The 14876-nt window shown below is 41.5% G+C and overlaps 1 protein-coding gene across 1 annotated transcript in view; it reads right to left on the reverse strand.

The window, feature by feature from the left end:
* Positions 1–410: 410 nt before the first annotated feature.
* The window catches only part of UBAC2 (UBA domain containing 2), a 78215-nt gene continuing 63749 nt past the window's right edge, over positions 411–14876 (reverse strand). Inside the window, exons 7-9 of the mRNA XM_081003238.1 lie at positions 12476–12721; positions 2816–2938; positions 411–941 (exon numbers count right to left, since the gene is read on the reverse strand). Of these exons, the coding sequence (XP_080859364.1) occupies positions 834–941; positions 2816–2938; positions 12476–12721 (477 nt within the window). The 3' untranslated portion in view covers positions 411–833. The remainder of the gene's footprint in view (positions 942–2815; positions 2939–12475; positions 12722–14876) is intronic.

A 14876-nucleotide genomic window follows, 5' to 3' on the forward strand; every position in this document is an offset into this window, starting at 1 on the left:
CCTGATCCATGTTTTCTTAGAAACCTGAGATATTATGAAAAAAAAAATGTGGTGAGTGCAATGTTACCAAACTAGTTCATTTTTATTTCCCCTATTCCCATATTTTGAGTGAATTATAACCATTTTTTATTAGATGTATATGGTCAATCTACTGTGACTTGCCAATATTGCTCTTAATTTTTTTAGTATCCCTGTTTAGCTACATGGATGACTTAAAGGTTGAGAAAGGTGGAATGGAGATTAACATTTTTCAGAAATGTTAACAGACTCCTCTGAACAAGATCATCACAGTCCTCTCCCCCTTTAATGAAATCACATGGCTAAGTAATTCTTCACATTTCTTAGAGCTGTGATGAAGGAGATGAAAGAAATGTTCAAAAACGTTAAAGATTAGAAAAAGGAAAGTGATGCAAGATTGGAAAACCTGTATTTTTTTGCAAAAAGAGCCATAGTACACACTTTTTTTTGTTTCCTCCTGTTCCTAGTTATTAGGAATGGTGAAATATTTTCTGCTGATTTTGTGTTGTTGTTGGGTGTGGGGTTTTTTTTGGGGGGGGGGGAGAAACCACAGAATTTGTCAAAATAAATATTGAATACAACCTATTTGTACGATTGAAAGTACTCTTCAAGTGCAATCTGGCCAGTACAAATCACCATTCAAGAGTCAGGTAATTCCAGTGCCATCCATCATTTCTGCTCTGATATGTTACAAGTGAAGAGTCAGCTTATTCTTCTGGATTTAGACATTCAGAAGTCTATCCAGTCAATGGCTGAAGTCGTCTTCTGGGCAGCACACCAAACATGAAAAGTCAAGTCCTTCGTGCAGGCACTACTCAGTGCTGGAGCAGAAAGTTGGTGGCTACGTTAAGGTCATTATTTGAAGCCCTCAAAGCTTCTAGAGCATCCAGACGGGAAAATCCCATTTCCATGAGCCGTGCGACCTTGCAGAAAAGGAAAGAGACAAAAAGAGGTCTTTATCTGGAATTTCGGCTAAGCAGTCAAGATAATTGCATGCTTTAAAAAATGGTTAAGAATAGGTAAATAGTATAAGATAGGACTTTGGCTGCCTCATGGGAAGAAACCACTCTTTAGCTCCTTGTCCAATGTCCATGCCTGTGTTAAACCAGTTTCTGGAGGCTGATGCTGGGAAAAGGAGGGGTCTTATCTAATGTGATCTGGGGCTTTTCACTGTTAGTAACAAGGGAAGGGAGGCACTGAGGTGGTTACCACACAACCAGAAAAGTGTGAGAACCCAGCCTTAGTTTTCAGGTCTTTTCTCTTAAGTGCTACATTCTGAGGCAGTGAGATTTTCACATGGAGTGGTTGTCCCCGCCCACCCTGGTTTAAACTGAAGCTATAGTCCAGGGGTCAGCAAACTTTTTCAGCAGGGGGCCAGTCCACCGTCCCTCAGACCATGTGGTGGGCCGGACTATATTTTGAAGATAAAAATAAATGAATTCCTATGCCCCACAATTAACCCAGAGATGCATTTTAAATAAAAGCACACGTTGTACTCATGTTAAAACACCAGGCAGGCCCCACAAATAACCCAGAGATGCATTTTAAATAAAAGGACACATTCTACTCATGTAAAAACATGCTGATTCCTGGACCATCCGTGGGCCGGATTTAGAAGGCGATTGGGCTGTATTCGGCCCCCAGGCCTTAGGTTGTCTACCCCTGCTATCAGAGAGGTGTATTGCCTCAAAAAGGGAACATGTAAATTTGGTTTCAGAGATGCACTGTACGAAAATCTTGAAATTGGAGGAAACACTGTTTAAAATAAGGTTATCCACAGCTTGGAATCTACTTCCTTATCACAAGAAAGCTGTCATTATCCAAGTTCTCAGTTGGAAGCAAATGTAAAACCATGTTGGTCGGTACTATATAAGGGCTTGCTGAATGCCTTTTCTCTTTTAAAAAATGTGTCATAGGTGTGCTACCTGTATTTCCAAGGAACATTTAATGAGACCCTTAACTAAACCCGCTGTAAACAAAGTTGTGATTCTAACACGCACTGTTCCAGCTCCAATGCTCATAACAAAAGGAAGAAGGCAAATTGGCTTTTGATGAACCGTGTGCATTAAATCTCAGTTATTCAGGGAGTGCTGTTGCTGTTAAGATCTAGATAGGCCTGCTGCTTTGCATGGTGGAATGGACATGTTTAAATCAGAAAACAAATTTCTAAATGAATCAACATTTCCAGACTGATGGCATGAGTACTTTTAAAGAACAGAGAATGATCAGTATTTGTCACAGTCCTGATTTTCATTTTTTCTTACGCAGTTATAGAAATGAATCAGAGAGACAGGTGAGTCAGGGAACTCCCACACCAGCTCATCAACTGCCATTTGGCTCCTGGCCTGCTTTTCTTTCCACCAATGGCCACCTACCAAGCAGCGAGCCCGCCCACCCCACCCCACCATCCATGATCTCCGCTGGGTCCAAGTGCTACTCAGCTCCCACTCCTAAAACTGTCTCATGCAATTCCAATCTTTGGCCTCTACACGTTCAAGTCTAATGAAGAAAGGAAAGAAAGGCCATTGTACCTTTTGTTGTTCAATTGTGTGTGCGCACTTCTGTGTCCTACACCTGATACGCAAAACCTGCGCCATGTGGCTGACAGGAACCACAGTGGGAAGAGACAATGCAAAATTCCCATAATCAACTTTCTATTCTCTGACTGGGTACTCTACGGTGCTAGGAAGGGAGCATGGAAAGCTATGGAAGTGACCTTAATTAAGCAGAATTGTCTAATACGCCACATAACCATGTTGGCTCTCTCCATCACCAGCACAACCACACATATCCTTACCTGTTCTTCAGAAACTTCAGCCGGAGGTAGCACCTCATGTTCTGTCTGGTGATTATCCTGATAGTTTGCATTCCGTCGATGGCGTAAAGGAGGAAAGAGACGATTCCAGTTGATCATTCCACCCTGTAAACAAATATGCCCCAAATTGCTATTGTTTAAACACAAAACTGGCAAAACGACCGTTATGACTGAAGAGGCAATCAATCTCTGCCACACAAAATGAAGCATTACATGGTTTGAGACCAGGATATTAATGGACTGCTTCTTTCCATATCAACCTGTCTATACCATGTCATCTTCATTGGAGGCCCCGCTATGCGTCCCACTAGATCAGGAGTTAGCAAACTTTTTCAGCAGGGGTCCATTCCACTGTCCCTCAGACCTTGTGGGGGGCCAGACTATATTTGGGGGGGGAGAACGGATTCCTATGCCCACAAATAACCCAGAGATGCCTTTTAAATAAAAGCACACATTCTTCTCATGTAAAAACACCAGACAGGCCCCACAAATAACCCAGAGATGCATTTTAAATAAAAGGACACATTCTACTCATGTGAAAACACGCTGATTCCCGGACCGTCCGTGGGCCGGATTTAGAAGGCGATTGGGCCGGATCTGGCCCCCAGGCCTTAGTTTGCCTACCCATGCACCAGATTCAGAAGCATGACTGCGAGGCAGGGTATTTTCTATTGTGGCACCCAGCTTGTGGAACACTGCCTACAGAGAGGTTGGCTGGATTCTTGAAGTTAAGCTTCATGTGTATGAGTGGAACTTTATTATTATTATTAATTCACAGGCCTTTTAGTATGTGGATTAAATCCCTGTTTCTTTTATTGCGCTCTTGGTTTTCATGTAGAAAATTGATTTTAATCATTCACAGTGTTTCTACTGTTAACTTGTTATATTTTCTTTTGTAAACCGCTTCGAATTTATTTTACAGTGGTACCTCGGGTTAAGTACTTAATTCATTCCGGAGGTCCGTACTTAACCTGAAACTGTTCTTAACGTGGAGCACGATTTCTGTTCTCATCCTGAAGCAAAGTTCTTAACCTGAAGCACTATTTCTGGGTTAGTGGAGTCTGTAACCTGAAGCGTATGTAACCTGAAGCGTATGTAACCCGAGGTACCACTGTATAATGAAAAATGGGGAAGAAAAAATAAATACATGAAGACTGGTCAGAAAACTTGTAAGAATGATGTAAAATGTACCTCAAAATAAACCTTGTGTTCTGAAAGTAGTTTAACATCCTTAACTGCCAATGGCAATTCCCATCCTAAGGTTGACTCATGTTTGTCCCAGTGTCAAACATTCCATTCCATATTGTTTCAGCTTGTTCGATACTGGAGGGCTGGCATGCAATATGGGATAAAATTTCCATTGTTTTGACCATTACATGTAAAATGAGCAGTGTTTGAAAGTGGGATAGAATAGCTACTACTACTACTACTACTACTACTACTGTTACTAATAATAATAGCAGTCCCTTAGCTCTTCCCTGGTCATTCTGTTGAAGTGCTGTGCTAAGCCACAATTTGACTTAAGTGTGTTGTCCAAACCTAGGGCTCATTTAGCTTCTGCCAGACAAACCATAAGTTGTAACCAAGGTTTGGCCTATGGTTTACAGCTCATGGCTTGCCTAGCAAAGCTAAGCCCTGTCTGATTCCTTATGTTCCACCTCAATCATTGAAAGACTCTAATGGGGGACTGAGGTTTGGTTGATCCATCACCAGGGTCTAAGACTTCAGTGTGGTGTGGTAAGCCCTGCCCTGCCCTTCCTTCAGACATCTTTTGAAAACTTTTATTTTCCTTTTACAGGCACTTATAATATGATTTTTTTAATTTAAAAAAATCAGTATTTTTTGATGTTTAAAATGTTTTTATGGATATCTTTGTTGATTTTTATTGGTGTATATTGTATTCTGTCTTGCTATATTTTTATGAATGCATAGATTATAAATTCAGTCATTCATTCTAAGGCAAAATCAAGGCTTAGATCAGTGAAGCAGAAAAATGACCAAGGAGGAGCAAAATGGTCACAACCTCCTCTCTGAGAGCCTACGCATTTGCTTGTTCATGCTACACCATGATTTCGTTGGGCATTATGTGCAAATAAGGGCACTGTTGTTGTTTTAAGAGCCTATTTACTAGAAATAAATCTGAAGCAACTTCTACCTAGGGGGCACCAACAATTCCTTTCCCTTCTTTAGCAAATCTGACCTCATTAAAAGTTGCTATGTCCATTTTTTCCCCAGATTTGCAAGCAAGCAGGAGTATTCGACCATTTTCTTACCTTAACTCTTCCTGTTATTTTTAGCATCTGCATCACTGAACTGGCTGGCACCTGACTTCCACTAGTGGCAAGTTCTGGTCTACATTAGTTAGAAGGTCCTTGAAAAATATTTGATTATTTTAAAGAACTTGCGTTTTAATTATTCCCCATGGTGTGCGTATGTATATCTCAGAGGCAGACTGGGTTTATTCTCCCTTCCTCTCAGATTTGTGACAAGATTCCTTCCTTTCCTGTTTCTATAGGAATGTGGTTTCCTTCCTGCTGAGCCTATCAGTCGTGTTTCTCAGCAAGGTTCCTTCTTAAAAGGAATCTATTTTTGTCTACTTTGATTGTTTTTGTTTTCCTTTGGGTGGTGATTTTTCTTCCCTCTGCTGTCTAATGGCTTGTTTGAATTAAAAAGCAACTTAATGTTCCTTTTCAGCCTTTTTAAAAATGGATGGCCTAATCTTAAGACTCGCTTCGCCTTATTTGTAGGCTCACAAATCCTAACTATGGCACATGCCACAGGGGGACAAAACATGGATGCCATCATGTCAGCATTACCAGGGCCTTAGGTTGGCAGATATGACAAAGTAAAGTTTCAGAGCGCCCACTTTGCACATCACAGAGTTAATTGCTTACCATTAATGCACTTATCTAGGCTGTTCTGTTCCTTTCTACTAACCCAGAGCTGGGTGTTCTGTCTGAGATAGTGATCGTATAGTGGTACCTCTGGTTAAGTACTTAATTCGTTCCAGAGGTCCGTTCTTAACCTGAAACTGTTCTTAACCTGAAGCACCACTTTATCTAATGGGGCCTCCTGCTGCTGCCGCGCCACCACCACATGATTTCTGTTCTCATCCTCAAGCAAAGTTCTTAACCCAAGGTACTATTTTTGGGTTAGCGGAGTCTGTAACCTGAAGCGTATGTAACCTGAGGTACCACTGTACCACTCCGAACAAACCACAACGACAACCCAAAGTTTGTTCTTGGCTCACCAATAATAGTGCACTTGAAGTGAAACAAACCCTAATCTCTAGTTCAGCTGTGATTGGATCATGCATGGTAAACGGTTAACTATGGCTTACTAGGATGTGCAAACGCAGCCATTGTCATTTAGTGCTCTCCATCTTTGAAACAGAAATAATAGTGACCTAATTCATGGAGCTTTGAGAGGATGTGAGATAAATATTACTGAAGTTGCACTAAAATAATTAGGAATAGTCATGCTAACAGTGTGGTATATTAGCGCCAGGTTACTGGAGGGTGTTACGTACATTACAATTTAATGAACGCTCCCTCCCCCCAAAGTAAGAAAGACTTGAAACCCCCCCCACTCTCTCTCTCTCTCTCTGTTCTTGTGTCTGTCTCTCTCCACCCCATTCAGATAGTCCAAAAATAACTTGCAAATGAGCAGCACAGAAACCTCTGTTCTCTTAAGTTCAATTAGTGCCTTTCTATTTTCTCTATTGTGAAGAACAGCTGGCTGATTTGGAGCTTTAATAGCCTGCCTCATTTCAAAAATTCCAGCAGCTTTCAGAGATGAGTAAAATTACAAGTCATTAGTAAAGATGAGCAAAATCAGTTCCTATCACTCTCTGCAGCTGTGCGGAATTAACGAAAGACGAATATCTTATGCGAATATCTCTGGCGAACCAAAGCAGCGCACAGAAACAGTTATTTGAGTCTAAAAACAAATAAGGAACAATTTGAAGTTCTAAACTTGCCTCTGCCTTGAACTCTTTGGAAAGCCACTATCTCTTAGCCTCTTACAGGGTTGGTGTAAGATTTCCTGAGATAATGTATGTCAAGTGCACACCCTTTACCCAAAGAACATAGGGCGGGTTACGTAAAAGATAAAAAAAAGTATAAGAACTACAGAACCTAAAATCACCGGAAAGACAGCAGTGCACCAATACAGTACATCGGGTAGAGTCAACTAAAACCTCGACCCCACGAAAGCCTGGGCAACAAGATGCATTTGCTGACCTGCTGCTTAAAGATGGACCATGTTTGTGCAAGACCTATCTCAGTGCAAGATGCCGTTTAAACAGGATACTATACAAATCCAAACCATTTGTTCTTATTATTGAGACATCAAATGCTCCCCTTCCTGTGCCTGTGAAACATCCTCCAAACTGTGACCTTCATTTACCATCATACGATCAGTTAATATAAAGGAAACAAGAGTAGGAGGAATATTTGAGAAACTGATTTTATCGCTGGCATGCTTAGCTAAGGCACCTCAGGTGACAGAGTTGTCAGCCTGGGGTACTGCCGTTAAGTCAGGCATTAAGAAAAAACACTTCCCACATCTCCCTGGCCCTACAATGGCTTAGCAATGACTCTAGAAAGGGGCATGATATCGATGGGAAAGAAGAACAAAAACGGGATAACGGTGCTAAAGAAAAAAGAACAAACTTGTGACCATTCACTCGTTCTTGTTATTTTTCTACACATAAGTTAATAATGAAAGAAAAGATTGTTATAACAAAACAAAACAAAACAAAACAAAAATTGGCCAAATGACTGTTCCAACCGACAGTAAAGGTAAAGGGACCCCTGATCATTAGGTCCAGTCGGGAACGACTCTGGGGTTGCAGCGCTCATCTCGCTTTACTGGCCGAGGGAGCCGGCGTACAGCTTCTGTTGTTGTTTTTTTTAAATAATTTTTATTAACAGGCCAATCACATCACATTATCCAAATCACATTAGTTCCAAATTATACAGCCAAATTTTAAATTTTGTTGGGGGTACCCATACATCAAGCTCCGCACGAGTCCAAAACTCTGAACGAGTCCAAACATTACTTATATTACTGCTTTAATTAGACAGTTCTATCCAGTTCAATCTAGATAGTCCTTTATTACTTTCTTTCTCTTCTTGTTGTTATCGTATATTCCTTTCTTTGCGATCTCTGATAATTTTCACAAGCAGATTGAAAACAGGCACCCCCTGTGTGGGTTTTGTACTCTTCAAAGATCATATCGCTCAGGGACAGTCTCTGTTCAACGCTTCCATAAAAAATTAATCTTCGGTCTGTCCTTAACTTTTCTCAGGCTTGCCAAATAAATCAAATGAATCAGGAGGCTCTGTCAGGTCAAGCTTGCGTTCCAACATTCCTTCTCTTTCGAACGATCCTGATTCTCCTCCCCCTGTCCTTCTTTCTCCGGCAAGCCTGTCTTGGCGAGACGCCATTTTTTAACTGCGTCATAAAAATTTTCTTCTTTCTCACCGTTCACCAATCCTCTCTCCTGTTATAATCCATCCCACACAGTTCTTGAATTCCTGCTTGTGATTAATAAAAACGCAACGATCTTATTTCTATCTGGGGTGAAGGCTTATTAATATCACAGCGTGCAAAGAAAAAAAAAAGTTTTTTTCCTCCACCCCCCCCTCATTCCAAACATACAGTCTCCTAGTGGTGATTCATCAGAAGATTTACTTATCCATCCGTCACTCCCGGTCACAGAGATCCATAAATCAGCAGTCTTATCCTCGAACATTACTTGATGTATGTGCTTCAGCTTCATTCCAATCATATGTTTCCAATTATAATTCGGAGCTGAAGCTAACCAGCACACGCTAATTGGAATCGGCGTCAGGAAGATCTGACTTCACCGAGGGCTCGTGCCAAGTGTTCGGCACCCCCATCTCTCGGATCAGGGGGTGCATTGTGAACACCGCTGGCAAAGGCAGCGCCCCCCGTCTCCTGGGGGGGTAGGAAGACTGCATACTTCCCATAGCAGCCCCTTAATTACCTCGTATGGGTCAGAGAGATGTTATTATCGGCCATCTTCCAACGCGCCACCTGGTGGCCCCCCGCCAGCGTACAGCTTCTGGGTCATGTGGCCAGCATGACTAAGCCACTTCTGGCGAACCAGAGCAGCGCATGGAAACCGACGGAGCGGTATCTATTTATCTACTTGCATTGTGACGTGCTTTTGAACTGCTAGGTTGGCAGGAGCAGGGACCGAGCAACGGGAGCTCACCCCGTTGCAGGGATTCGAACCGCCGACCTTCTGATCAGCAAGCCCTAGGCTCTGTGGTTTAGACCACAGCGCCACCCGCGTCCCTCCAACCGACAGTAGGTTGACACAAAAAGATGTTGAGCCAGTTCGCACGTCATGATAACTCATAGTTAAAATAAGCAATGGTTTGATGCTCCTGCAACTACAGGTTGTGTGGAGCTACTACGTGTGAACAAGTGCTCACAGTTCATTTCCCTCAAACAAACCACAAGTCCTAGTTGAAGAAACATCCTTGGTTTCTGCTCATGCTTTGTTTGGAGGGAAACAAAACACAAGTGCTTGTCCACACATAATGCTAAGCCCGTGCTGCAGTTTGTTTCCTCCTGGCTGGGGAAAAGCAGGAGGGAGCAAAGTGGGCATGACTGAGCAGCATGTATTATTTTCAAATATGGTTAATGTGTCATGTGCACCAGACCATTATACATCAGTTCCTAAGGAAAGGGTGATGGCTCTCTGAAGAAGGCAACAGATATTCATGAACCTTAAGGTTCATGTCTGTGGAAAGAACTCCTCAAATCTCTTCTTCAGATTAAAATAGGGAAAAACCCTAATAACAGACTTCCAACCAGGGGCTTTGAACAGCTGTCCGCATATCACTAACCTTTTGTAGAGCCTTCCTAGATCATGAAGCTAACCAGATTTTATTCTGAAGTGTGCTACTCACACTTTCCCAAATTCACCATGAGTAGCATAATGGTCAGTCCCCACTTCATAGGCCTGGAATGGGGAAGAGACATTGTGCAGCTGGATTTGCTCCTCTATTTGAAAATTTAACAAATGAGGGCAAATATATTAGCATTAGCATTAGTATTAGCATTAGATAGGAGCGTGGATCCCTTAGCAAACAAAGAAAAAATAGGGATATACTCAGACAACAATATTCAATTCAGACCCTGATTCAGTGCTTCAGAAAACAGCCCAGTTTGGTCTGGACTGATTGGGTCTGAATCCCAGTTTGAAAAATCCAACACTTCACATTTCCCCATTCACTATTATGAGGAAATAACAAAATGGCTATAACATTCTTCTGTTAGGCAGAATTGAATGAAACCTACAGGTATAATAGTAGCTCTTCTTGGGCTGATGCTGCCTGCCAAAATGCAGAAATATAAGTCCAGGAAATCAGAGGAAAAGCTCCTGAATTTTTAATTTCAAACATCTACTTTGTCTATTCATCACCACTTGTTATGCCCTCTTTTCAGTTTTCTAAACAAAGAAGCCCCCAAAACAATCTCTTTATCATTCTGGTTCCCATTTTCTGTGCTTTTTCAAACTCTATGATATACTTTTGAGATTGGATGATACCAAATGCTGCCATGCCGTGGATTTATATATTTACAAAGCAACCTGGTAAAGCCAAGATGGAAAGTGTCTGATCCCTGTTTTTATTTTGAACCAAACACAAAGCTTGGGAACAGATTGATCATATGACCTTTGTCTAAAAAACAGACAAACACTGTTGAACCAGCTTTTCCAACCTAACTTAAAGCTTATATATCTCACAATAGAAATGCAGACAGATTGTTAACCAATAATGGAAGAATACAGACAATGTTTATAGAGGGAGAAAATAAATCAACCAATTTAAACACCCTGCTAGAGTTTCACAAATATTCCTTCATGTTAAAGGGGTTGTGTGCAGTTGCTATGGCAATCTTACTTTTCATATCCCTGCTTTCATTTAGATCTTGGTTCCTACTGGAAAAAACACTGTTGGTCAAGACAGTCAGTGGGAAGGAGAACGTTGGGAAATTGAGCAAATTAAAGAAGAAGGGGCCTCGGGAAATGGATTTGTAAGGGGAAGTGTGTAGGCGGTTTCACCACCTTGATAACAAGCATTGCAGAAGACACTGCCCTCAAAAAAGTTTATGCAAACCTATCAATTCTGGCAGCTTCTCCAGGATATAGACTGACCGACTGAAGGCACAAATTTCCCTCCAAGTTTGGGCTAGTCAAGAAGATGTGGGTCTTGCTCATGCCCCCTCTTTGAATGTCATGCCACTTATATCAAGAGATGACAGACAACAGGAGAGGGTTCTCAATCCATATTGGCCTAATATCATGCAATGGGGAAAGAAAAATTAAGCACCATCAATGTGAATTGTGCACAATAAAATGGAAATGAAAAACGGAGAGGTCTATTTTATATTACAACTGTGGCATCTGCAGGCCATACTCAATCAAGCTGAACGTATGTTGCTGGTCATGTTTTTGGGTGTACTTATATTTGCATAAGGTATTCAGACCTATTAACTTTTTTATCATATGTTTCTTATATGTTTCAACTAGTCTTAATCCTTCTACCTCTTTGAATGAGGGAAAGGTGGGGGAATCATTAAAGAACTGAGAAAGTCCACTTAGGGGGCCCTCTCCACCACTTCCTGCAGGGTCAAGGGCCACTTGGAGAATGCTTGGTGGGGCCCCTAGCTATTCTCCTCCAACAATGCCCCTTGCTCCACCATAAGGTGGATTCATTTCAGAGGGACTACTGGGTGTGGGGTACACAGTATCAACAAGAGGCCAGCCACTGAGAGGAGCTCTGCTATATAGCCCCCTCCCCAAATGTCCACAAACCTTTGCCCCCTGAAATAGTCACCCCTAGTTTCACTACCTCTTTTGGCACCTGGCGTGCCAAATTTCAAATCCAAAGCTTAGAAAAGCAGCCCTTCAGCTCAGCCCTAAATATAGATATATCTATATCTATATCTATATAGATATAACCACAGAGCCTAGGACTTGCCGATCAGAAGGTTGGCAATTCGAATCCCTGTGACGGGGTGAGCTCCCGTTGCTCGGTCCCTGCTCCTGCCAACCTAGCAATTCGAAAGCACATCAAAGTGCAAGTAGATAAATAGGTACCGCTTCGACGGGAAGGTAAACGGCGTTTCCGTGCACTGCTCTGGTTTGCCAGAAGTGGCTTAGTCATGCTGACCACATGACCCAGAAGCTGTATGCCGGCTCCCTCGGCCAATAAAGCGAGATGAGCGCCGCAACCCCCGAGTCGGCCACGACTGGACCTAATGGTCAGGGGTCCCTTTACCTTTTAAGTATCTATAGCCCAGCAGTCCCAAGTCCAGCCTCTAGGAGGAAAAGATGTTCTGCCAAGGACTGGGAGACCCTACCACCGCCACCACCCTCTGCCACATCCCTACAAAAACCACACATTTCTGGGGAGTCTTGGGGCAGGGAAAGGGGACATTGTGAGAGGTACTTCTCAAGTATCCTTGAAGGTTCGCAATGGTTTCAAATGCATAGAAAGCCTTGACTCTTTTGGGGGCTGCTTAGCATCCCTCGATCTAGATAAAACAAATTACGCTCTACAAATAAGCTAAATCCCCCAGGCAATATATTTTCTTTACCTGCTGCTGTCTTTGATGCCTCATCTGGGCAAACTGAGACATCAAGATTTGCCTATCCAATAGCTCCATTCTTTGTTGCCTCTGTATGTCCACAGTTGCTCCCATTCCAACGCTTATCTCACTGGATGGCTCCACAGATGAGAAAATTGGTTCAAGAGTCCAAGCAAATATTCTTGCCACACCACTGGGTACACAAAGTACATGGTACACTTTTAGCACACTGCTGCTGTAGCACATTCCAGAAATCTGAAAGCAAAAATAATCAGCAAAACTTCTTAATATGCAGTTTTAATAATGCCAATTGACTAGCAAAATTTGGATAACATTTATCTGAACAATTAGCTTTAGTGACACATCATTACCTCATAACTGGATATGAATTTCAAAAGGTTACTTTTAATGTGAAAGCAAAACTCCAAAGATGACGAATCTTGTCTCACATATGGTTCCAGATTTTACTGAAGCACAAGTATATCACAAAGAATATGGTTCTGGCAAGTAATACAAAGAAGAACCAACTATTTGAATAACTGTCCAACTAAGTGTGGGCAGGCAAGATGAGAAATTAGGAGGGAAGTTAGTTATCTATTCCACAGCAGACTCTACTTGGGAACTTCACAAGGAAAATGTTTACAAATGGCACAAATCACCCATTTCTCTATGCGAACACAACAAGAGACCCCACTTGCTCTAGAAAAGGTAATTTTCCTCCATCTAAGTCATAACTGTTTAATCATTACAACATAGCAAAGAAAGAAGTTACATCATCCAACAGGTTAATATTGCTTGTCCAAAATAATAAATTTATGCCTGGTTTTTACGACAATTACATTATTTTATTATCTTAAATCAGACGGATGTTTTTAGAAACTAATACATGCCAAGAATATTTTTGGGGGATGAAAAGGGTATGGGAGATGGCAGATATAGATGGGAAAATTTCAAGTCAGGGTGACAGTTTATTTACCTGCTGAAACTTCAAACAATTCAGAGGCCCCTCTTTGGCAATATCACCATTGTCTATGTGTCATGGGTATTCAGCATAAGTTTTTCTGCTTGTAACTGCAACTAAGCTACCCACTTGGCCAGATGAGTGGATATTTGCCTCAAGAAAATTGAAACATTGGTATTGGCAAAAGGGCCAGGATCTTTTGTTAAGCAAGTGCCTTAACTGTCATGCTTTAGGACAGGAAAGTCTGTTTTCTCCCGGAACAAATACTATAAGAGTAGAGATGAACAGCCTCTTTCTTCCACTCATTTTGTCCATGTGTAAGATGCAACCAGCACAAGAGCAGCATGCATTTTTCTTTTCTCAGAAGAGATACGATCTTACACATATAACACATTGTGGGGAGAGGCATAGCTCGTGTCTGAGACAGTGTTCATTTCCTCCTTGGAGTCTAATGTGGCATGATGAAGATGCACCACATTCACTCCCAACTCTACTTTGGTAAAAAGAGAAAATAATCGCTCTGTGTGTGTGTGTGTGTGTGTGTGTGTGTGTGTTGATGTTGCCTAAGATCCACCAGTTAGCTATCCCTGTAGGAAACTAAGAGAGATATTTAACTGTCACATATGCTGATACCGTGCAACATCAGTACTGATGTATCTATACTGGTGTAAAATGTCTTAAAACCACAAAAGGAGATGGTGCACCTATTTCCACTTGCCCTATCAAGCATTTAGTGGTGCCTTGCTTTTTTACTTTCTTTGACACTCAGAACTTCCTCTTCTGCTAGTTCATAAGTTATCACCTGAGAAGCTGAACACAGGCAAATTCAAGCTGTTTTTCTTTCTATAAAAAACTGTTTTTCTTCTGACTTAAAAATAAGATGGACTGTGTGAGGATCTTTGTACAGTTCAATTGCTTTCTAAATGAACTCTATTACAGCATTATCCCGGAATCTTAATGCACAAACTAAAAAGGTTGCAAGGATATATATTCACGCAAGAGCCTAACCAATTAATTAGTCAGCAAGCTAAATGAGGTGGAGTCATATTTTGTATTCTCTCCAGGGTTTACTTATGTTTTTAAAGAGTAGCTAAACTGTCCTAGAGCAGAGATCAATATTGTTATGGTGTAAGCAGAGGACCCTTCGCATTGTGCATAAAATCTGGCACATGATTTTAACAAGCCTCTTCTATTTCCCTTGGATTAGCATTGTCAAATGTCCTCATTTGAAATACACATCACTGTCTAGTGGTCTGCACCCTCCCATCGCAACACTAAACCACAAAGAAAAAAGGAAGTGGCTGTGGCTTTGTTTTCACTTCCGATAAATCAAACAGACATTCTGTGCTAACATGCTATAGGACAGAGATGCCCATTTGCACTCCTTTTGCTTAAATGGAAGATTTAACAATTCAGCTAGAATCATCCACATTCCACTGAGCATGAAAA

The sequence above is a fragment of the Podarcis pityusensis genome, assembly GCF_964106645.2.
Source record: "Podarcis pityusensis genome assembly, chromosome: 4".
Taxonomy (NCBI): domain Eukaryota; kingdom Metazoa; phylum Chordata; class Lepidosauria; order Squamata; family Lacertidae; genus Podarcis; species Podarcis pityusensis.